Source organism: Nesoenas mayeri (assembly GCF_963082525.1).
Source record: "Nesoenas mayeri genome assembly, chromosome: 4".
NCBI lineage: Eukaryota > Metazoa > Chordata > Aves > Columbiformes > Columbidae > Nesoenas > Nesoenas mayeri.
Window position 1 is genome coordinate 48,411,088 of NC_137540.1, and position 26,253 is coordinate 48,437,340.

Below are 26,253 nucleotides of genomic sequence, written 5' to 3' on the forward strand. Positions count from 1 at the left end.
TCTGAAGTTGTAGGTCAGAGGCAGAGTTTCAAGCAACATCAAACACTGGGACATTTCAAAATTTGCTTACTGTGGAAAAAATATCTACATCTTTAAATAATTTAGATTGTACACTTTAGGCAAGAGCAAATCAGATTGACTTATCTAAGCATTATAATAGAACAGCTACAGAGCTGTACTATCTGCATGGGAGATGACGACGGCATTGGATCTCAGACTGGCACGGTGCCTGCGGAAAACCTTCCTGTCACAGTCACGTGGAGTTGCCCAGGACAGCATCAAAGAACAACAAAAAATAAAATAAGATGATACAGGCTTTGATCAATGCTTTTTTTTTTTTTTTCTCTTGCCCTTCAAATATTTGGGTTCAGAAAGCACAAAGTGATTTAGTGAGATTAATGAACAAATACAGTGGCACTGCATGTCTAGACGTGCAAGAGTGAGCCTGTAATCAGTCTCTCCCATAAGTCCCTGAGCTGCCATCCTGAGACTGGTAGTTGGCACAACCCAAACAGGAAAAGAAGACAGAAGAAAAAGCAGGGAGAAAACATCTCTTGTATGGAAAGAAAATCACATGCATTGTTTTCTAGACAGCTCTGTAATCTTCTGAGGTTAAACATATGCAAATTAGGGAATCAATTACTTAAAAGCTGATGGAACATTTTGCATGTGCTTATTGAATTGCATGTAGACATAACAAAGTATTATAAATGCTTATGAAAATTATGGCTCTGTGATTAATACATCAAATACAGGAATGCTGCAAGACTGGCAGAGACTGACTTCTGCTCTTTCCTGCAATCGACTCCCAAAGATTTCTCAATCTCAGTTATTGCTTATTTACTAGCCCTCAAACTGTGCAATGTTCACAAAATCTTGGATGAACATGGAACAGTGAAATGTGTATTAGAGCAAAAACTGTTAGGCTCCTAATAAATAGAAATTAATTTGGTGAAAACTGAGTGTAAAAGTTTTGTTACCTTTTCTTCCACTTCATGTCCTGTTCCAGGCAAGTTCATTGTTCTCAAGAAATCTGGAGTGTCAGTGGACTAGAAAACAAGGTTACCAGAGCTAGATATTAGAAAGCGAAGGATCTAATAATGTGGTTCAAAGGACTCTGAAATCATGCATGTTGGAGTAGGATTTTTACCCTGTTTCCTGTCACTGCAGGATTGATGGATAAACAATTCTTATTCCTAAATGCTATGAGTTTCTTTGCTTCTCATTGAATCCCTGCTGTCTATACCAAAGCAGTTGCTGCTACAAGACACCACAAAAAAGACTCGGTGCTTCCTTAGCAAGATAACCAGGTCCCAAAACTTAAGACAGAGCACAGCTTTGCAGGATTTCAACCAGCTCTTAACAACTTTATTTTCTCCCGACCTACACCTAAGGAAAACAGAACAAAACAAACCAACAACAAACAGGAACCTGAACAGGCATTACCTTTGCTGCAAAGAGTTTCAACTCCAGATTCTTGACGACTCCTCTTCTTACAAAGCAAACCAGCTGCCCCAGAGCAATTGGAGCCCATCAGTCACTAGGACACTTCAGCTACTGTCCCGCTCCATGCCCTCTGGCAGGAGGGGATTTTTAAGGTGTAGGGGTTGAAGCAGCATTCATCACACCCAAAACCACTATTTTTAATCATTATATCACACTATTACTTTATAAGCTAAGGTATGTTGAGATCCCATTAAACCAGGTGCACAAGATGAAGTACAATCTCTGATTCCTAGTATAAAGCCTAAAACGTTTGCTTTCCAAATACAGGTTAAATGAAATACAGAACTCTTGCCACCGATCCAAGTTACTCAGTCAGGAAAAATCAAATGTCACAAAGGAAGACAGGAAACGTATTTGAAGTAAAGAAATGCTGTGTGGTCCTGGCCACCAACTCCTCACAAGCCACCTCGTCCCCCCCAGGACCTATGCAGGTGCACATGAAGAGGAGTCACAAGGCCAACAGCAGAGACGGGAGCAGAAAGCGGGCACGCTGCCATGCACCAGAGATCTTGGATGAAGCAGTAATGAGTTGTGCACAGTAAGAGAAAAAGAAAGTGCAGAGTGCTCTGGCTGACCCTACACATGGAGCATTGGCTTGTTGGTGTCTGCAGCCTCCTCTGAGCAGAGATGCTTGCTCCTTCAGTGTTTTGAAAATGAACTATGCAAAGGGGCATTAATTTTGTTTACAAAACATAAGATTTGAAAGAGTAGGTGGTAAGGATCGAATCACTTGCTCCTTATTACACAAAGATACTCCAGTGGTTTTCTAGTACTTGAATTATTTTCTCCTTTGAGCTGGAGGCCACAAGGTGACATTTGGGTCTCCTGTAGGACCCAGCAAGAAGGCTGTCTGCAGAGAATGAATGATGGTGTCAAACACAGGGTACGTACCCAAAAACCTGTCCACAATCCCACTGCACTACTCGTGCTCTGAGGCACACAGGATGCTCCTGATTCACCTGAAATGATTGCTTCAGAAAGGAGTATTTGTGAAACACAAGAAATACACCTTAGTTTGACTGTATTTTTATCCTTCCAGACTGCAGAGGGACAGGTGTGAGCGTGCAGGTCCTCCCCAAATTTTTGGCTCTGTGACAGACCCGAGCACTGCCAAAAGGGAAGTGATCACACAGGAGCTATGTTGCCCCTTAAAGACTGATGAAGAATTTGGGCCACCTCAGCCATAAATCTCCTTTCTGTGTGTTTGCCTGAATATGGGCAAAAGCTGGGGAGGCCACTTGCTGCTTTTGCCTTTCACAGAGCTAGCACTAGCGCCAGCAAACACCAGCTGCATCCCAGGCCCCTGTGTCCCTCTGGGATCCCAAGGACTGCACACACACAGTGGGATGCTGTGTGCCTTCCCCAAGGGCTCCCAGCCACAAAGTCACCCTCCTTTGTCCCTCTGTCCCCTGCACTCCCTGCAGCCACTACAGCAGCACACAGAACCAGTCTTGCCTTAGAGGATTTCCAGAGAGCTGCCATCACTCATTGTGTTTCTTCACTGTCTGAACAAACCCTTTCTGGATACGTGAACGCCTACAGTTCCCAGTATCAGCATCTTCATGCATAATTTGAATATTTATTTGAATTATATTGGATGTTTGGATTTAGGGAGCATTCTCAAAATGTTTCTCCCCCTTCTTTGCAATCAGTTCCTGTCCATGAGAAATACAGGTATTTACCCCAAGATCCAGGATATCATGGATTTAGGCTCCAGAGCCCTCTCATTTTTGAATGAATTCCTTTTTGCCATTCTATGCTGTGCACAACTTCCCATGCTGGGAAGTCCATATTTCAAGATGTTTTCTGTCTCAGAAAAATTTCCTGTCTTCTAGCTATGCTGCGAGTGATGTCTGCTTTGCTGGAAGTTCAGAGCAGACGTTCAAACCAGTAATTCTGTGGGACATGGCTCAGGATGCCAAGAGCACACGCTTCTCACCAGTCCAAGAAGCATGAGCTGAGAGATCCCACCCACATAAAACAGCCCGCTGGGCTCAGCTACGCCTCACTGGAGACATCTGCTACGCCTCAGTGAACTTTACTGGCTTAATACTGCCATAATGCCATGAATATGTCAATTTAAAGTGCTTACTTTATTACCACTGCCTGGGATCGCTGTGTCCTGCTGAGTCTCAATCTCCATGGGGCTACTGAACAAGACGTCCTCTTCTATACTGGCATTTGCCTCCCCCATTGTCCTCACAGAAACTGTCATTTGTGGAGGCTGCCCAAATTTTATATTCTTGGCCAACTGTTGCTGAAAAACAAGAAAAGAAAAAATAAAAAAGGTATTTATATTATCAGCAAAACAAGCCAAGTCTGGCATGTGCCTCTTCTCCACCTGAAAGCTGCACAAAAACATTCAGGGCAACTTCTGACTCTGGAAAAGAAAAAAACCAAATCAGCTTGAAGCTCCCATCGCTGCAACACAGTGACCACCCCTCTTCTTTCTACCCCAAAGTGACCAAGGTCAGGAATTTACTGCATGACTTCTGATTTTGGGTGATCAACTTGAGTTCTCATCAGTGTTGTCAACTTCTGCAAACTCATTGTGAAATTATTTTTTAATCTATGTCCTAGGTTAAGACTTTGTTTTGAAAAGCTAGCTATGAGGTCTTACTGTTGCAAAGAAAGAAAATTATGAGCCAAGTGTACACTGAGAAACTAGAACTGCCCCAAAAGGCTACTGTTTTCTCTTCAATCCACCAAACTCTGCATGTCTTGCATCTGTAGTTCTTAAAAGTCTCCTTATTGTAATGTTTAGACATGAGTTTTAAATGTAAAGTGTTTGGCATAATCCTGCCTTAGAGGAGGCAAACTCTGAAGGGAGGGGAAACTCAGCTTCTTGTAGCTGCTTGATCTCGTAGCAACAGTGCACAAACTCTTGTCTGCTCATGCTCGCGTGCTCTGCCACATCACTGCTTTTGCACAAAGGTGTTTTTGCAGAGAACATGCAGTAGATGCACAGATAAAAGAGCTTTCCCATAATTTATTTTCTTTCGTGAATTAATGTTCTCTCAAGGATTACAAGAAGGTACTTTTGAATTATATTATGCATAAGATGAGTAAAATAGGTAGCATATAGTATCTGTCCTCTGGTAGGGTGAATTGGGGAAATTACGGCTCTGGCTATGGCAGAGACACATAGCATCCAGTATTTGAAAGTAAACTTCTTGCAAGAGTGTTAGAAGAAATTCTATTGAAGGAGCAAGTGGGAGTAAGGAACATTTACTGATAGATTTTCTTCCCAAAATATTTCAGAGAATCATTCTCAGTAAAGAAGGAGCCATGGAGTTATTTTCCTGCTTTTCTCTCTTTCAAGCACAGAAAATTCTCCAAAAGAGATCTCCCATTTCTGTCTGGTGTTACTATGAACATCTACAGCTCAGCGATACTCAGCTCAAAGGTGCAGCTTCTATTCAGTGAGAACACCAGGTACACAGATGGACCCCTGACACAAGTTTGCCACTGAGAACAGTAGAAGACTGGAGTAGATAGCATGTAAAACTAAGATATATTTTTTTCCTATAGCACAGAATCAGTAGCATGGCTCAGGTGAGAAGCTGGCAAGGGAAGATACGCTTTAGTAGCAGCAGATGGACTTCTGAAAGGATCCAGGTCAGATCAGTCTTGTTTGCCATCGTTGCCCAGTGGACTAAATATAAATTTTATCCGTATTACCCCAAAACATTACCAGATTTCTGTATTGACCTATTAAGATAAAAAGTACATGCAGAGGCTCCTCATAATCAGGTTATTAAACTAGAATATTTTTTCCTCAGTCTCCTGAGTTACATGTTGTTTATGCCCATTTGGATTTTGGCAGAAAGTAATAATCAAATTCATGTAGTACATCATTTTGGCATAGCGGGCAGTTTTGAATGGCTGTTTTGTTTCCACCTAGATTAACTGGCGGTGCACCCATAGTCGACAGGTGAGGGTTTCCTCAAGTCATCCCAAGCTTTCATCTTGAAGAAGAAATTCTAGTAGCCCTCACATTCCTTCCAGGACAGAAGGCTCTTTTCTGTATTATTTATTTATTGAAATTTTTTAAACAAACTTAGCTTAAATGAACGCTACTAATAGTTTTCCATTGGCCAAGTTCTTTCAGTGCATTCTGATCTCCAAAGCTGATGCTGAATATCAAATGTCAAAATCTCAAACAGCTTATTGTTACCACTGAGCAAATGTATTCTTATTAGTTTCAAAGAGCAATGTAAAACTTGCTCCTTGTTATTTTTTTAAATTGTGCTTATACTGTAACTACAATGCAATTATCCTCTCTCAAAAAAAAAATCATACAGACACATTCTCTACCTGGTCAATCATAAAAACCCTAAAAATACATCATCCCTGAAAGAAAAGGAAAAAATACAACTCTTATTTGGAAGAACACATACAGTCCAACCCAGATACATCTATTTAAGCTGCAAGACCATTGAGAAGAGGCCATGTTCCCTGAAAAATAACATCTGCTTTAAATTTTTCAAAAGTTTCCGTTAGACATATATTTCTGAACACAAAATTACAAATCCTCTGTACTTGCAGATTCCCTGTGCTGACAGCATGTAGATGATGGTTGCCTAAGGAGGATTGTTTGCAACTCTAGTCATTGGCAGTTGCAGGCAAGACATTTTATTCTTCTGGCACTGCACAGTCATGCACAGGGTGTTTAAATACCCTTCTGGAAATCTCCATAGATGCATTTTGGTCTCAGTTAAATGAACCTGGTCCCTTTTGGTTTGTACAAGTACGCTTGTAATTTAGCAGCCAGAAAACACCATCCTGCTCCAAAATGCAGCTGTCAGCTGGAAGCAGAAGGAAAGAGATGAATGTTTCCCACCTGCACCTTCCACTTCCAGCCTTATCAACTCCAATGGGTTTTCCCAGTCCCTCAGTTTGCAGCCTGCAGATGAGTATTTCCACAGGACTCACAAACCATTCTCAGCACCAAAACAGTACAGCTACCACCACTGTGAAACAGCAGCTGGAGGGACCACTTGCACAGGGGAGCTTTGGAATGGGATCATCCACCTGTGCTCCAGACCAGCTTTACCTCATCCTGGATTTTTTTTACTACGTGATACAAGAGGTGCATGAGAGTTTGCCTATTCTCACCCAGCCTGGGTGGTTACTGGCATGGTGCCATTCAGTGTGAAGGCAAGAGCTGCACATATAATAAAGACAAAGAAATTGAGCAAAAAACTAAAAGTTTGCACTCATCTGATTTTTAAAATCTTCCTCAGTAACTGGACCATGACACAGGTGGACTTATATTTCACGCCAAATTTAATGCTAAAAGGTAATACTAGTTAACTGACATCTCTACACCAGCTTATCATTAATAACTTCAGAAATAAAACTCCTGAGTTAAATTGCTATGCATTGGTTGGCACCTGCAACAAATTAAATTGCTTTGACTTTCAAAGCACTCTTTGTATTTGCATAGGAAATGCCACAGAACTAACTTTCCATACGAACCGGCAGAGAGCCCAGATCAGGCTGTATATCTCCTCTTTCACTGCAGTTTGGCTCCTCTTCTGTGTCCATGTCTCCCTGCATGCATGTTGGATTCAGCCCCCTGAAACCACATCATTCTTATGCCTACATGCATGAAGTGAATCCAAAATCGGATCCCCTGAGCTGCTTATTCTATTCAGTTAAAAATCATTCAGAGTGTACTATTTCAACTGATCCCATTCAAACAAGTCTTAAAAGAAATGCTGGTCATATTTTGCCTTCAACTCAAATACCTATTTTTAATGTCTCTTTGCAATGCCCAGATACAGAAATAAATGAAATTATGTTTTTTAGTTATATACGTTTGTGAAATATTGACTTAATACTACATGTCCTAAGAAGAGCCATACTGTTGAAATGCCACATGGTCCTGTACAGTATCTCACAGTGACCCAAGAATCAAATGCCTTGAGAATATATAAGAACAGGGCCAGCCCATATTGAGATTTTCTTTGTAAACGCTCCACAAATTTGTGGCATTTGAAGACTTTTGGAGTCAATAGCCAGTTGAGAACTTTTATGAATTTGTTTCATTGCTCTTTGAACTTTTACAAATATTTCACAAATAACAGTGCTGTATGACAAGGAGCGCTACAGTCCAACTATGCATAAAGAAAGATTTGTTTCGTTTTGAAAGTGTTACTAGTTTCAACTGATGCTTATGTGTTCTCATGCTGTGAAAGACTGAATAATTGTCCTCTATTCATTTTCTCAATCCCACTCATGATTTCATGTATCTCTATCATATTGTCTCTCTTTTGGTTTCTTTTTTGGCTAAAAAATAGTTTACCTAATTGTTCTTTCTATGGAAGTAAGTCTACTTCTTTATTCAAACAGGACAATCTGCATCATATCTAAACAAGCAAAACACTCCACATAAACATTTTTTTTTTTTAATCAAAGAGAGAGAATAAACTGGAAAGCACCATGTGAGAAGTTGCATTGCTATATGTAAAATTAACATGTAAACCTACTGAAAATGAGGAAAATAAGAAGTATTACCACAGGTATTTTAGATATAAGATGCAGGGATGGAACTACTCCGCTCTCCACTGCTGGAGCAGCATGTGGCTTGGAGTATTACACTTCAAGAAAGGATTTTAGGAGGGTCCAAAACAGAAGAATGGTGAAGAAGCAAACTATATGGATCTCTAGAGATACGTACTTGCACCAAATCCAACGCAAATGAAGATTTTGGTATACAGTGGCAATGCATCACTTACAGATCCTCACCTGTTAAGAGCAAGAGTTTCTGGAGAAGCCTGAAGATACTTACAGGATCTGTGGCATTTGTCTCCAGAGTCTCTCCTTGCAGAGTACCAAAAGCAAAGTGGATGCAAGTAAGGAAAACAGAAGCTCATTTCCAGGGCTTAATATGATCATAGGAAAAATGGGGTCTGCCCCAGGGATGCTAGAATGATTAAGAAAAAAATTACAAATTCAGTTTATAAAGTGAAAATTATTGTCAAATATGAAGGTTGCAATGGCACCAGATAATATTGACAAAAAAGAAGTGAATTGTAAGAAATACAAAGCTGGGCAATCATGCTGTGAAAATTCACTTCCAATTCTATAAAATGCAGAGCATCAAGTTAAAAGGTAATAGCTTTGAGGTTTAGCAAATGACTTGGTAGCCTTGGTGAGATTTGGGCAATATCAAAGAGAAACAACAATGAGAATTGCTGGTAGAATACAGATCTGCAATGCACAGTAGGGGAAGCACCGGCTTGATCGTTAGCTAAGATGTGCTAATGACTGAAAGAAATGGGAACCAAAACTGAACAGCCATTAGGTCTGACAAAGAAAACTATTTGGGACATTCATCATTACCAAGCCGGTGAAATATGAATTTAAAATGTTGTCCTTTAGAATTTGACTGAGATGTCTGGATGCCCAAGACATGTTTTATCATAACTAATACCTGTGTGATAAATGGATGTTCTACAAATTTAAAGAGCAGAAGGTTGGTTTTAAACCGTATGGCCACATGAAACAGTAGAGATGTAGCCCACTAGTTTCCAAATGCAATAAGCCATATGGCATAGTCAACCTTTAATATTTCTTGCAGCTGACTGCCACAGCCTGACAGATGCCAGATGACTTGAGATACTTCCAGAGAAGGCAAGAGGCAAAGAACAAGGTGTCCAGAGGAAGCAGCAGTGCCACACCACAGTGTTGTCACAGAAAGGGGGAGATAATGGCTTAGATACATCAAGATACAAATTCTCAAAACAAGTTTCCATTTTACCTGGTACAGTTTTTGTGAGTGTGAAACAAAAACTATCTTCTGTTTGTTTGGTGACTGTTTCTGGAAAATATCAGTAGTTGGAAAAGCCACAGCTGCAAAATGTGAGGAAGTGGATCCAACACACTTTGACACAAGAAAAAAACAAACACTAACTTATGAAAGGGAATGATGTGAAAACAAGCTCCCAGGGTTTCTTTTAGGTTTGTTCTGACACACTAATAGATTTAGATTTTAAACATTCCTTGTGTCTCATTCACAGTCTTGTGTGAGAAGTACAACACCAGATCCCCAGAAACTAAAGGATTTCAGCATTAGGAGGACCAGTGCCTGGGTATCATCTCTTTGTGAAAGCAGGTTCAGGCTGGATTTCTACGCTGGTTTTTAAAAACTGAGTGATGATAAATCTCAACAGATCCAAAGGACAAGGAAAAAACTGCTTTTACAACAGCAGATGGCTTGAGCCAGCACAAAATAACTTTGGGACACACAAAGGCTATGGGAGGTTAACAAGAAGGCTTTTCTCAGCCTGACTTCTAGCACACACTAAATCCTTTGAACATGACCAAATCCATTTACAGAAAGCCAGATAAGATGAATGCTGCCAATCTGAAAATCAATAAAAAGAAATGAGAGCTATTAAAGAAAGAACTAATTTACCTTGTACACATAATCAGAGAGAGAGAATTCCTACAATAAGCAGCTGAACCAGTGTATAGGCTGCCCAGGTTGCTACAGAGTTTTGTACTCTTACACAGTATTTGTTGTGGGTCCATCAACACTCCACAGTCAGGAGAAATGCAAGGGGAGAAGGAGGAAATGCTTTGGTGGTCAGCAGAATGAGGTCCAGCAACACTAGTATTAAATGGTTTACATTTCTATTCTGATTTCAAAACCCTTTTCACCATGCTATCAGTTGGGCTTCTAAGCATGGTGTCCCTTCCAAAAAACATGTAATTTTTCCAGGAATGTTCACTGTACTATCCCTAAAGAAAAGGTCCTGGAAGAGGTCAAAAATCTGCAGAGCTTTTGGTCTCTATTTGGAATACAGCAAGTTCAAAGCCAGCACAGTGCACTGAATCCTGGCAACACTCTTTATGGAGAAGCATCTTGCCAGGCAAATGGAAACTGGAAGTGCTGTGCTTCCACCGTGACAGGCAAGCCTGGGCAAAACCACGGTTGTGTTGGTGGTGTAGCAATGGCTTCACTGGGAGCTGGCCACAGAACTGGTTTTAAGGAGTGGAACGCACTTCAGAAGAGATGACTGTCTCTTGTGCCACCACTTGAAGAAATAACATTCCCAGCAGGAGTGAGGTTGCAGAAAGGGACTTCAAAGTAGGTGCTTCTGATACTAGTGACCAGGTATCAGTGTTTTCTGCGACTGAAAAATCATGCAGCAAACACAGTCTCCTTTCAGAATACATTAGAAAAAAAAGGATGGGGTCTGAAGTGGTGAGTGCATAAAACCTTCCGACAGGAATGGTACTCCAAATAACTGGTCAGACCTAGGACTCAAGTCTAAGGCAAATCTAAAAACATGCAGTGGGATTTTGGCATGATCCTATCCTAAAACTCAGAGAACAGTTGCAGAAATCACGGCTAGGGAAATGGGAAGAGTCGTGCTGGGCAGCAAGTTTTGCAGACACAAAAGGTGGCCCTTGGAGTTGTTATAAGGAGCCTTTCCCTGGGGTTATGAAAAAAATAAATGGACATTTAGATGAATATTTAAGTTCTGTGTAAACATGTAAATAGTTGTATGTGTCATTTATAATCTTTTATTGTTATTACAATGTATCTATTATGGATTTCCTTCCCAATTGACTGGATTGTTCTAGATATCACCATCAGCAGCAGAGTGGTAAAAGCTGAATTAGGGGTGTTGTTACAGGCTGGGTTGCAGCTATATTAAAATGAGAAAAATGATCTACTGTCCTTTAAAGAAAAAGGTAAGCACACTTTAGACATCAAGCAGTTGAAACAACACTTCACCTTAAAATACGTGCAAGTAACCATACAAAAAAAAAGCCTCATGCAAAGTTCACATGAGCAAGAGCATATCACTACTATTTATTTTATGACTTTTAAGAACAGTTATTTTTGCTTTAATTTTCCCAAGTTACCATTTGCCTAGTGAAGGTGTTTTTTAGCAACTGCAACTGTACGTTTTTTCATGTCTCTGAGTTTAGTGAAGGCAATAATTTCCATTGGAAATTTTAAGGTGAGTTTGGAAATGGGAGAAGCCGCTCCTATGAAGTAAAAAGGCATTTAGAAAAAAAGTTAATGTACTGAAGCCAAGATCCAATAGATAGGGAGGGTGCAGCTCCCTGAAGAAGTCAGTGAGCTTTGAATCCAAAGGACACTCAGGCATTCTGCAAGACAGGTCCAACTGCTTCACATCTTTGTCCAGAGTCAGCAGTCATTTAAAATATAATGGTTTCTAGCCTGGAAAGTAGCATGCACTGAATCTACCTGACCCAGGGAAATTTAAGCTGAAAAAACAGCATGGAGAAATTGGAGCTGTCTTAGTGGGTTTCGACTTCAAAGTTCATCCTCAGTCAGCACAATCAATGCCGTTCAGGTGCTCTGTCTGCTGACAGCACCGGGCTGAGGAGGAACAATTTCATCCTGAAGGTCTGCTCTGCCTACCATCTGTGATCTCTCACCAAAAGAGATGGACTGTGGGTAGACTTTGGATGTAGAGGAAATCAATGGTATTTTACTAGCCAGGTACAGGGTAATGGCATCTACACAGCATTAAAAATTTACCAGCGTTTTGAGAGGACATGTCAGCATCCTGAGCAATAAACTGAAACATGTTTCTGAAGGACAGCCCTTTCAAGGTCTAGAAAGGCAAAGAGCTGGGAAGCTTACAGGTGTACACGAAGGGAAGCAAAAAGTTGGTTAGAGCACTAATGGGACAGAGTTCTGGAAGATAATGCAGGTCATATAAAGCTCTTTAGAAGCAAATACCCAAATGTATTGTTTACATAGTTACTTTTGTGCTGTTTGCTTTGGGGAGATAAACATATCCACCTTTCATGAGAACCATTGAAAGAGCAGGGAGAAAGAGGAAAAAAAAATGTAATACGTGAAAAAGGATAATTAAATCAGCTCAGCAAAGAACTCTCACTCTGCATGCCATTCACTGTCGTCAACAACACCCTCATTTTTTCACCCAGTACCACATCTGTAGGTCTCAGGCATACGGATTAGAACACGCAGAAAACATGAGTTCATTTAAATGAGTTACACAAGACGCAGACATTTCTGCAGATTTGCCCACAGCGTCACTACCATACCTTTCAAGACCAAAACCCAGACCTTCTGCAGATTAACAGAATTATTTACGTGGCTTTTCGGCAGACAACTTATGTGGCTGAGAAACTGCCTCAAGGTTATTGAAAAAGCTACCCACTTTTAACACATTCTGGAGATCATTTTCCACCATGTTTTAAATATTTTTTCCCCCTTACAGTTTCTTACCTGAAGAGTTTTGACTTTTCCTAAAACGTTCTCCTGTGACATTGCTTGGATGGCCTGTTCACTCTCTGTTTTCCCATCAGGTATAAAAATACTGTCATGGGAAAAAGCTCGACTGCCCATAGAATAATGGGAGGACCTGGGAAAAAAACAGTAAAAAAGCAAATAAAACCAGCAATTCATTAATGAGAGTGACCCTTCATATATAGCTACTCTGCTGTATAGATTTTCCCACCCACTTGCCTTGTACATAAAAGCTTTGAACGTTCTCAGAAGAGAGGTATCCAAACATTTACTGTTATCAAAAGTTTAAGGGAGGTATGTGATTCCTTCACATAGAGTTTTCCTCCTTGGAAACACACAGAGTGGGGTGTTTTTAATAAGCATGTTGAGAAATTCAATCCATTTTCCTTAGAAGTCTCAAATCTAAATCTTACTTTTACGACACTGGGTAGACAATGACAGTGCATACATTGCCACACTGTATCTTTAAGAAAGCCCACATTGCTGCTTAGTCACGCTAAGACACTAATGCAAGACAGCAGGTCCCAAGCAAAGGTAGCTCCATAGCACAAAACAAGGTAATATACTCTAATAACCTATTTCTAAAGACCTGCCTCATTTAGCTGATTACTTAGTTGTTCCTGTCACCACCAGTATGATCATGCTAACAATAAAATGTTATCATCAAACCCTCAAACTGATATGAAGCTTATTAAACCATCCCATGTGGGTTTGAGTAGCAACAAACAGCGAGAGATGCCCATGTGTTACTGTTAAACGAGTTACTGATGCCAAGGAGGAGAGTGTGTCACGAATGACCTCGGTATATGGCTACTCTATACCCACGGGCAAAGGGATTAAACAAAAACTGGTTTAATTTACTGGTGATTTTAAAGGCTCACCAAGAAAACTGATTTTGTTTGTTTGTTTGTTTTAAAGGGTTTGTGGGTTGCTACTCTGGGACTTGGGGGGCATTCTGGAGGAAGATGTTTGAGTTTGAAAGGCATGTTTTGTCTAGCCTAGAGTATTTTATGGGGAGCAGAAAGCCAGTCAAATACAAACATGACAAAAGCCATGGGAGAAGATAATTAAACACCTGAGAGGTCTTAAATCTCTCCTTTTAATGACTTACTAGCAATTCTATAGAATCCATTTACAGCTTCAGTAAACAAAAAATCTGGAGTAAGGAAAACTTTTTATCCCAATCTAATTTACACAACCTTCTATGTGTGATAAAAACATTGTAAAAAAATACTTCAGCAAAACCAAGTAAGATGATACTTCCTGAGAGAGGGTTAAGTAAAACAAGTAAAATTAAAGCCTCACATATTTAAGAAAAATCAGTACATTATCTTCTTCTCCCTTTTAAAATGTGATAACTGTTTATAAAGTGCTCAAAATAATTCCATTCATACTTTGAAAAAAAAGTATTTGAAATGTATTTGTTACATTTAATCTCATTTTTTTACCTGGAGTACAATCTTTTTAAGTAAAAATGATAATCTTTTCTTATCAAGAAAGAATGCTATATATGGTTACATCAGCCTTTTATAACAGATTAAATTATTTCTTACAGGTAATCTGAAAATAATAGAAAAAAAAGCCTCCCACCACCTCACCCGTTTATACATAAATAGATTTGCACTCACAAAATAAATCATCCAAGCTTTTGGGGAGAACACACACAGTTCCCTATATCATTCTGTCCTTCATGCAAGCACAGAATAACTGAAAAACTATTTTTTTCCCCATATTAATATTTGAACAACATGCTTTATTTGAAACTAACCAGCAGACAATGAAGCAAAGAGCTGGTCAATATTTCATAGCATTTTTAGTCATCAAAGAGGGGGGACATTTAACTGATGGTATATTCTATTTTAGCTTTATTTTTTAAATAAAAACCACAACTTAATTGCCTTTGGCTGCTAAAGGTAATACACCTTCTTTTAGAAACCTATTATTAGAGAAACCATAAAAGTATATTTTTGAACTCTCTTCCAAAAAGGTTTCTACAGCAAATCGTCATGACTCAGCCTGTACACAGAGCTGTGGTGAAATTCCATGGCATGGGAATATATGTATCTTCCTTGGCCGTCTAGGAATCAGCCCATGAAACACTGTTTGAGAAATGCTCCTTAAAAGGAGACAAATTCCTAGCAGGGCTGGCTTGCAAAATGAGTGGTTTGACATGAAGCTGAGTGAAAGTTGGCTTTTCCAAACAACCATGTAGGTCTGTTTGAACCAGCACTGCATTCAACACGGCGGGGGGAAAAAAGTCTGTACTCACAACCAAAACTGAGGGGAACATGCAAAGTTTGACAAACTAGCCCAGCCTTCATTTGTGTGTTTCAATGTGTGAAGAAACTGCTGCAGTTGCAGAAGGCAAGGCCAGTGCTTTCAGCTTAAGCCTTTGATCATTACAAGATGCAGATGAATGAAAATGGCATCACACATTTTTGTTTCATAGAATGGAGGCCAAACATATTTGAAAGGTTTTGTCTGGTTTGTTTTCATCTAACTTGCTACCAAAACAAATGTACTCCAAATTGTCAGAACATGTGAAACATTTATGTGAAATGCGGCAGTGGATTAACCCAAGACCTCTCTTTTCTGTATCCCTTCAAACTGCTTTGCAGAGGTACTGTGTATTTCATAACTGGGTGACTGAGCAATTTTGCTAGTCAAATCCAATAACCAGTAAAAATGTTTCAAGAATTTTGCTTAAATGTCTACGTAAGCTAAAGCACATTGAATAAAACATATTCACACGTTGTAGTAACCTAGTTTCTTTTACTGGTGAGTTTAAATAGCATTTAAGGTGATTTCCAGGCTACTTGAGCCTTCTGAAAGGTCTCTCATTTTACTCAGTTGGAGCCCACGATCCTTTCATATCTTCCCAGCTGTGAGTTTGACAGATAATATCATAAAGGTCCTTTTCCACCCCTTTATTCACTCCCCTCATGTTCTACTTTCAGAAAGACTGAATTTCTTTTAAGTTACAATACAATATGAATAATTGAGTTTCCTTCACTGCTACCACCTCTGAAGAAGCCTTTATACAATAACATCCTCACAATCCACATCTACACACCATGCTTCAGAAAGTCCTCCCCTCGATTAAAAAGCATGTTGACACAAGGAATAGCTTTCGATATATTCATGGTGTGTCAGAAACCTGGGCTATCGCTGTAGCCCTGGTTGAAGGTATTACAGTTTCAGACCAGCATATCACTTCCAAGAGATATGGGAAAACGGTGGCATCAGTTTCTGAGCACATCTGTTGATAATACTGATGATGACACTTCTGAGGCTGTTTGTGCTGAAAATAATTGAATCATCATCTGACTCACTTCCAGAAACCTGACTGGATTAAATGAATTATGGATGTGCTATACCAAAATACAAAGCACTTTTAGCAAACCCTTAAAGATGTTCTTTCTGAAGATGTGTTGCAACCCAATCATGATGTTCCAGTTTCAGTTCCAATAAACAAATATTCAGAATGAATTTTCTCATTTGTGAAGCAAAGTTAAATTCCATTCATTCTCGGAGTTTTCTTTGCCACACCTGTGTCCCTTTTCAGATTCCTGAAGGCAGGTCTGAATACTTGGTTTCTCAGCAAAACTAAGACCATACTTTTCACCTTCTTTTATTAGGATGAAATTTTTAAGAACTACTACATTTTTGAGGATGTATGAGGGATTCTTTGATACAGATGGGCTTTGACACAACAAGAGTGCACCAGGATATGTCTTTATCTTGAGGGTACACTAAGTACATAAAAGTACAGCAGAGCCAACCATCCCACAGGATTTTTTACTAATAATGAATCCAGTAGTGGCAAACAGGTGGGAAATAATGCAAGGCATGGTGTACAAGGATCACACCATCTCTTCACCATGGACAAGACGTGGACTCCTAGCCCAGGTTTAACTGCATTTAGCTATAAAAAGCATTGCCTCAAATACATCTCATCCCTAACTAGCTTTCTTCTGCACAAAATAAGTACATGTCTCAGACTCTTTAACTCAGTGCTGATTATTCCCCTGGAAAGGAAGAATCCCCCCAAACTACAGGTAAAACAAATAACATAGATATTGTGTCATAGATCTAATGTATCTATGTATGAATTTGGCTTCCAAAAATCTCTGTGCAGTAACCCCTCTTTCCATTACTCATCCTTGCTGAGGTGTCTGTGTGTACTAAGAAACTAGGAAACATGAAACAAATCCCTCACAGCAGAGTGGAACCACCCTGAACCTATAAGAAAAGCCCTGCTCATTCCCATGAAGATCAGCAAACTGAGAGAGATTTCTCTTTGGATCCCCATCATCCATTGCTATGCATTGTACCTTTTTAGGATTAGCTACTCCAAGTCCAGGTTGTGTGAGGTATCACCCTTTCTCCCTTTATCCTCCTTCCTACATGTTCCCATCACCTTTTTGTGCCTGTTTAGTGTTCATCGCTTACCTGAGAGAACTCAGAGAGCTGTTCTGGCTGAATAACTAATGAAAAAATAAATAAATATATATATACACATATATGAAAAACCAAAACCAACACAAACAAAAACCCCACACAACTTACTGGTTTGGCTGAGCAAAACAGTGGCACAAGCTCCCATACTAGCTGCATGTCCAGAGGGCTGCTGGAAAGAGTCAGACATCTGCAGTCTGGACTTCAATCAACTCATTCTGCTGTGGTACTGCATCAGAATATGTGCAGGGGTAATACTGCACAGAACACGAGTCCAAGTTTACCTTGATAATGGTGGCTATTATGTTTTAGACCCCATTTTCATCCAGAGCTATTTCTCCTCTCAAAGACAAAAGTGCAGTCCTTAAAAGGGGGATATTTTGCCAGCAGGGACCACTGAGGTCTCAGCTCTTGCATAATCCCATATGGGTGCATTACTGCAGTACAGAAAGCTTGCACCACCAATTGCCTCTTCGATGTGTCATAAATGTTCCGCCCACTCCGATATTAAAGAGTTAGAAATAGAAACTGGAAAATAAAGGGAAAGAATGAGTTGTTCTGTTCTTTCATGTTTGTAGAGACTGACTCCAAAAAAAACCAGTCTCATGACTTTTACTCTTTTAGAGTTCCATTAGAAAACAACTCTGTAATCATTAGAAATCAGAGCCAACTTTTTAACATAAAGCCACTTTTATGGCTAAAAAATTCAAAAAGCATGTAAAGCAAGAGCAAATTTGTTTTAGCCAGGTATTGACCCTCAGTATAATTGCTTCAAAGATATCTGAGAGTCACCTTCCAGAATAGTGCCCCAGGGAAATGACAAGTGCAGTGATAGGCTGCCTTTACAAAATGTTTGTTTTAAAAAAGAAATCCAATTCTAACTCTTTGCATATCCCATGAAAGTCCCCAGGGCAGCTAGAGAAGAAAAACATAAATTGCATTTTCTAGTCATTCCAGAGATGCATTAATACTGTAATAGACGAAAATGGATTGTAATTCTGAGCTGTATTTTTCGTGTCCTCTCTTTCATCTGTCATGCTGGACTGTGAGTTTTAGTCATGCCTAGATTGGGAATGTTGTGCATACTGCAACATAACTCTGAGTTACAACAGCGCTTAGACAGCACGTTGCTTCATTGCATTAACAAACTCATAAACATGGTCCTTACAAGCTGAGGCAAAAGGGACATTTTTTTTCAGCAGGGTAGTTGGAGGATTCTTTTCCATAAAGTAAATTTAGGGATCATTTCTGTGCTCAATCTAAAGATATAACTGTATTGCCTTCAGGAACTGCAGAACCCCAGTGCACTAACTCTGGGAAAACTGCACAGTCCCATTGTTATGACCCACCAAAGTCCCACTGATGCCAATGACCCATTTTGCAGCCTCTGTGTTAGCAAGTCTGCTCATTTCAAAAAACATTATTCAACATTGTCTTATACAAAGCTCCAGTTTGATGCCATTGGGAGATCTGCAACCTATGAACTTACAGTTAATTAATATATTTTTTTAAAGTAGGGATCTAGCCTAGTCTTGAGTAGTTGATGCGTCTTCAATGCATGTTAATAATCTAACCAAAATCATAATTGTTGAGGGCTTAGAAATTCATCATGGGAGGTGTCGGGCTCCTGAGTCCACTAAGAAGCCTTAATGTCCTTGATCAGCCTCACTTGCGACCTCCATCAACACACATGGGTCCCGTAGCTCTATTTAAGGTCACAGTTGAGGCTTTGGTTCTTATCTGAGCTGTGCTGGAGTAGTGCAGTTCTCCAGCTCTGGCACAACTGTGACTGGCCATGAAGTCCTTTGATCCAGACCTCAATTTGCAGATAATTTCCTGGCTTGCCCTTGGCCCTGCCTTCTCAAATGTGAACCTGCACAGTGATCAGTGGATCTGACCCTGACCTACAGACTGACTTTCTGGCTCAGCTTCAGACCTGTCTTATCATCCAGATATGGCCTTATCTGTACTCTTGGTTGGACCTGGCCACCATCCCAGGATCTGTCCTACCTGCCTTGCTTAAATACTGTGGGACTGGGCTCCCTACCATGCTGTGGGATCTCCCTTGCTGCCTCACCCACCTTCCCCAAGGGAGCAGCCCTGCCCTTGCTGCTTTGTGGCAAGAAGGTAATGGGATGGGACTAGATAGTTACTGACACATGAATTTTATGTAATTATTCTTCAAATCCTCCAACCTCATAATGTCTCAGTATGCAGAGCAAAGAAAGGTATCACTCTGTTTTCAGGAATTCTGCAAGTGAATCGCTGAGATGGCTTGAGGACTGTGGACAAGTTGCCAGTTGTTACAGAAATTTGCAGACTCCTGGAAGGAGCAGGGCTCTAACTGGTCCAACTTTCACACACGACCTGGCAATCCACTGTGTGTGACACCGTTCTATCAAACAGCAGCATATGTTTATGCAAAACTTGCTCTAAAATATGGCAAAAATGTAGAGAAAAGGAAATGAAAAGTCTAAGTTAGCCTTGGCAGGAATAAGTGCTATATAGTGATTGCACTTAGCTCATAAGGAAGGAGAAGAAGAGGAAATAAGACAGCATGTTATAATACAGGAGAAAACTCTGGTTCAGGAGCCCAGCCCTAGACCTCACCAGCTGCAGAAAAAGCAGTTGCCATGCAGAATCTGCAAGGAAATAAAGTATACAATGGTTAGAAGGGGGAATGCAATGACAACATCTGAAAGGAGGAGAAGTGGACAGCAGGGCAGCCTAACCTATCAGGGAGATTAAAGCAAGACAGTGTTTGTGATGGAAAAAGTGAAGACCAGAGTTTTAAAAAAAATAGTTTGGGGGTTACTAGGGTGAAAATGAAGCTAGCCATGATCAGAGTTGAAGATGAAAGACAGGAGAAAAGAAGGCGGAGTGGGACCTGGTATAAAATGTTGATGGCTATTGTAGAAAGAAAGCCTACTGAAGAGTTCTCAGGATCATATACAAACTACAGCATACATGAGGCACTTTTGCACTCAAGTAGCAGCTGAAAAAAAAATAAATGGCAAGTTTATGGCATTTGGTGCTAATTTCTAGTAAATGATAAAATGGCAAGAAGTGACAAAAAGTCCTAGCTCACATACCTGAGAACAAGAAGGCAAGAGCTGAGTTGTCAAAAAATGGTAAGATTAATAAAAGACTGAGCACAATGTTAGTCTTACATCCTATCAAGAGACCTGGGACTGCTTCAGGAAGGCTTTCCCCACCCCTCCATCCTGACCACATGCCACTCAGTACATGTCAGAAATAACCACTTTCACAATGGTTGTCGCTACTATTCCTGAGCTGCTCAGCTGCAATATGAATTACAGAAAAGGTGAAACAACCTTTTACCAACACCTATAAAAGGATCCATGCAAATGAAGAACAGCAAAGCTGCTCTTTGTCACAACTTTTTCTGTCCCGAAACACCCCTTCATTCCTGCAATACACCCCCGTAAACCAGAAATAAGAAATTTGTTCAACATGGAGCCATGTCAGCTGACACAAGTGAGGAAAATACCAGCACGCTTTGTTTCTAAAAGCTTTACAATGTCCACATGTTGCTTTGCTCTGCTTGGGCTTACTGAAATTAGAGTTACAGTAAGACAAAAGATCCAGGAAAAGGTGGACACCAAGCACCACTGCACCAAGGCACTCCCCTTGGAGTCAGGAAGGCACGAAAAGTGAAGCAATTACAAAGGAAATGAGGAGACTGACAAAAGCCAAATAAAGAAATTAGGCTGATAAGAAAAAAAAAAAAGCCCAATGTATGAAAATTGAATGTGACAGAGGGAAGATACCTTGTAGTAGTGGCTGAAATTGTCCAATAAGGAGTTAGGACATTCCCCTGGACCCAAAACACAAAAACCCATGATTCTCTATGTCTGGTTGTTTTTGTGTTTAATCAGCACCTTCAATTAACAGAGATCTATTAATGTATAGGTATACGACCAGCTAATAAACCAACACATCAAATAAAGTTCTCTTTTTCTTCCTATTTTAACAAAGCAGACTCTTGCAAGTTATCATTTTTAGGTTGTTGGGTTTCCCTCCTCCCCACTCTTAAATTTAGAAACTGAACAGCTGAACTGGTGGTGAATCATTTTCATGAGCTGAGATCTAATAGTCACGCAGAAAAAACAGTACACAGACATCAGAAGCTTATAGAAGCGTATATACTAGGCTTAAGAGTTTGAGTTAGAGGTGAAAACAAGGCTTCACTTAATGAAGATTTGAAAATATCATGAGCTGCTTTGGGAAATTTTGGGGAAGATTGTATGTCAAAAACTACCTTGATGTGTCTGCTTTGTAAAAGTCCATCTAAATGAGATGCTGAAAACAGACTGTACCTTGGGATCAAACCTTTAGTGAAATCCCTGAGGTGGCCTGGAGCAAGAATGTGGATCTTTGTGTCCTGCTTCTGACTGTCCTCTGCACCAAATTGGATGTTTACAGGTAGTACAGGAATGCTAGGAAAAGACAGACATAACATCTCTCCTACTTTTTTCACTAACCCTCACCAAAATAACATGGGAGACACCCTTCACATGAAGTGTTTGCCCATTGAGGTGAATCTGAGCTGCAAAGCAAAGATGCCATCAGAGGAGGGGCCGACATTGCTCAAGAGGCAACATGAAGTCCAGAAGGAAAGAGACAGAGCCGTTTCTCCTGATTGCTCATTTTTTTTTTCCCTTACTTAATCTATCTCCATATATTCTTTCAAGGTACATGTCAGGTAATTACCTGAGCCATAATAAAAGAGTCACTTGAGAGATGAGGAAAATATAATTATATTCATTTTTCAGACCAGTCTCTATGATGACGAAAGTGAATGCCATTGATCAGCAGTTAGTAACCAAGGCCACATTTGACGCAGATGAGTTGTTCTCATTCACATGAAATGCAAAATGAAAATTAAATATTCACAAACTAAAATGGAGATACAAGAGATGAGTAACAGTGAACAAACTGTATCACCTCCTAGACCTGACTTATATAATATGTTGCTATTGGAGGAGTGGAAGACCACAAATACCTGCAGAAATTCCCAAGCTGAGCACGCTGTTTAGGAAAGTCAGATGAATAATTTTGTTTTCTGAGGTAAATTCTCAGCTGGGAGCTATCACAGAAAGAGTGGCTGAGCACTGAACAAGCCTTTCCTATCTCTAACTTCTATGAAAACAAACACATGAATATGGGTTCCAATCTGCACCCTCCAGAAGAACCTGGGTTTTATTTGGCATACAAATTCTCTCAAAGCTGTGATGTTCCTGCTGTTCGTATATGCACAAACATAATATAAACTGCTTTCACAGTAACAAAGTTCACACAGGCTAAAAACAGATGTGATGTTGAAAGTACACCTAGTGTTGCTTTTTGTTTTCTTCTTTTCCTCCCCCTTTTTTTTGTGTAAAGATGAAAGTTAAAAAGGGACTAAAACACTGTGACTTTCTTGCCATTATTTGTTGCCATCATTCCCTCCTTGCTTACAGAGGACAAACTCTTTGCTTAGTCCTCCTCCTGTCAGTAAAGAATTCATGAAATTATCCTTTTATTATCCCTTATCATTTGCATCCCTCTGCAACTCATAGTTTCCTTCCACTTTCTGTAGGCTTCTTACTCAAATTTCAACCCCTTAAAAAGATCGTTATTTAGCTATGTTGATAGCTGTACTGTCTATCTTTTCTCTGACTGAAAATTTGTTCTTGTGCCCTTCGTGCCCATTGAGGCACAGAATTCAAAATCAATGTAAAGTTTAAACCTAAATTTAAACTTTTGAGGTCAAATATCTCTTAGATAATCAATAACACCTGTCTGGAATTTTTTGACAATACCACTACTCAACTGACTGATCAACTCCTGATCACATCATTTTCCCTCTCAAGATATTTTGGGGAAGTATCTACCAAAAGTGTGCTGTACAGGCACCTCATCCCATGGCAGCCCCATCCGTGCATCACTGACATTCCTTCCATCACTGCCCTTGGCCTCTCTCTCGAGAAGCCAAATTTGCACTATAAAAGCTGATGGCTGGTATGAAACCAGTTTCCTTTCCACCTTCAGACTGTCTGTGGCATTTGTACTCAGGTGTAAACCACCCAGTCTCTGATAAAACTTACCATTAGAAAATTATTAAATGAAGATCTCTTAAGAGGACCAATAATTGCTTTTATTTTTTCCTCTTGTCAGTCCTTCTTCTGCTCTTTTCAAATGGGAAGATTCACTCTTAGCATTGGCAGGTGGACTGCCTGGAGAAATTCAGGAGACTTTAGTTCTTGCCAAGAGTGTGCTGCTCACACAACTTGCAGCTCCATGCAGATATGTGACCTGACTTGTGCTGCATCCTTGGCACCATGTCCCAGTTTGCCACCATGGGGCCTTTCCCCTGGGAACTTCCCGTCAAAACAATAAAACTCCTGACGCAGCTTGGGAACAGACCATGCTCCTTGCCTCAGCTTTGGTCCATAAACAGTTTATTGCTTGTTTTGCTTATCTATGCAGTTTCCTGGCAAGGCATCAGGACAGTTCTCAAGAAAATATAATTTTGAAGTTCTGCTGATAAAATTGTCAGAAACCAAACTTTATATTTGCAAGGAATGCTTTTGGCTTCTACAATCATTGTAGTAGAGATCAGTGCAATTATACAACCTCTCTGAAATATCTGATCGCATACAACAAGGACACAGCTCAAATAGCAAATAGCAACTTTCCTTACCAAAATGGGACATTTTCAAAGAACTAATACATTTGGAGAAGTCACACTGCTTATGCATGTGGTCCCCACAATCTGAATTCATTAGCTGAGTAGTAACCGCTGTACAATTTAACACATCTCTATTAAGTAAAGAGCTGGGTGATTTGCAGTCCAGTCCCAATAGCAATTCAAGCTGACAAAGGTTCAGCAAATACTGAGCAAAGTTGTTTAAGAGACAGGAAATGTCTCATGTTTTCTTCTTCATCAGCAGTCTTCCTTAGCATATATACAGCACTAAGATCTTTAGGTGATTTCTTCCTAATGAGGATGATTTCATGAGGGTGACCTGAGAACAGTTTTGCAGGGATTATGCAGAGTTTGAGGAGGATTTACAAATAAAGGGGCCCCATTTCATGGACAAGCACATTCAAGAGACTGAAGTTTGCTGAGAGACTTTTCCCTGGAAGAAGATAAATAATGTCACATTTGAGTCTTAATGACCTGACAGGTCTACTCCCAGATCCTCTGAAATACTGCATTTGGCCCAAGTAGAGGCACTCCACTGTCCCCTCTATAAGAACAATGTAATTCCCTGCTGCCTCTGCACATCAGCCCAGAATGACTAACTTTTTGTATGGCCGCTCAGACATCCTTTCACGTACATCCTCACAATGCTTGCTTAGCGTCAACTGTGACAAATAAGACTATAGCACTATAAATGTTATAAAGTGCCAAACTGTAGCCTCAAAACGGCAGCTTCTGGAGACTTTAGTGAAAGTCCACAGATGCAATTTAACTTGTCTTGTGATAAGCATTTCTATCTTCCAGCTCATACAGAACATTAGTGAATACAGTTTTAACTTTGTAAACTCAAGAAGGGCAATCTAAAAGTAAGAAGAAGAATTCCAGTCTTTCACAAAGCAGGGCAAGACAAATTGCAGCAGCAAATCTCCCATCTGGGAACTGCAAAACAACGTGGATGAATAAACAGGTTGAAGTGTGCATACATCAGGACACCAAGCATGTCATTTGCATCTGATGAGTCCAGGAAGTAGCTGTAGGAAAGGACGGACAGGCAGATCTCCCAGGCTCCTTCCAACTCAGCTAGTCAATCTACACCATATGCAGATTACCTAAATTGCTCCTGGCAGCACTTCTGCATCACGTGGTTGGTGCAGTCTCCATTGGAGATTCAAGCATTAGCTCTGAGCAGGCTGTAAGCCAATACACGACACAGTGAAATACTAGCTAAGGTCTTGGACACAATACAGATATCTTATTTAGCCTATACTCATTTATTTTCTTGTCTCTAACTTCCTGAAGCATCCTTCACTCTTAATATATTTTCAAAATAATGTCTCCCTCCCCAAAACAAAACAAAAAGTCCACATGAAACATGTGCGGATAACAAATTAATGTACTTTACAAGTTGACGAGGAAATATAGCCCTATTAAGGGAACAGGAGCATGTTCCTGTTTCAGAAAGAAACCTGAACTTTCATTACAAAATTGGAACTATTATTAAGCTTTTGTATGTATACTGTTGTTGTACATTCCTAAAGGGTTTGAAGCAGGTGGTTTTGTAAAACTAATTGAGATTTTGGTTATATAAATATACTACTAGTTATTTATATTTGTTCTGGTTGATTTGTATATAAATACTGAAAGGTATGGTACTGTACTTACTGTTAGACAACTTGTAAACAACCACATATATTCTTTTACTTAGCTTATCTCTGCATTCAATTAAAAAACATTTGAAATTATACTAAAGGCAAAAAATATAGTGGATGGAAGCCACACTGCTGAAAATAGAAAAAGGTGGCAAATCTAAGCTTCCTAAAGCAATCTGTTGCACCACACTGAACATCTATGCTTGCTGTAAGATGAGTAACATGGCAAACGCTACCTGCAAACTGAAAATTATTATAAAATCCCATCCACATTTGCACCATGAAGCCTGACAGGAAAAACAGAGTTTTGACTGAGTATTTCTAGCAGTGTAAAACAGAAGCACCTCTCACGGATCACATATACAGAAAGAAATGTTCCGCTTGTGATGAGTTGTGGGACCCTTCACATTTGCTAATCCCATGTGACTTAAATTGTGCAGTCTAGTTTATTCCACCAGAGACTTACTTTTAATGCCTTTATTAATTAGAAAAATTAATATGTTTATAAATGCAAGCATCTAACAGTCTCACGAGGGTCTGCCACAACTTCACCATTAAGGAATGGGACAAGCTCCCTTATCAGTGTTTCTGTGCACATCGCTCCATTTTCAGTTACTCTGAATGGGAAATCTCTGACAGCAAGATGATACCCTTTGTTTTGG

General features: G+C 39.9%; 1 protein-coding gene across 1 annotated transcript in view; it reads right to left on the reverse strand.

The window, feature by feature from the left end:
• Nucleotides 1-26,253, reverse strand: part of CRACD (capping protein inhibiting regulator of actin dynamics) — a gene marked incomplete at both ends in the record, with an annotated part of 55,755 nt that overhangs the window by 11,080 nt on the left and 18,422 nt on the right. Inside the window, 3 exons of the mRNA XM_080343781.1 lie at nucleotides 981-1,049; nucleotides 3,599-3,763; nucleotides 12,755-12,890. Of these exons, the coding sequence (XP_080199907.1) occupies nucleotides 981-1,049; nucleotides 3,599-3,763; nucleotides 12,755-12,890 (370 nt within the window). The remainder of the gene's footprint in view (nucleotides 1-980; nucleotides 1,050-3,598; nucleotides 3,764-12,754; nucleotides 12,891-26,253) is intronic.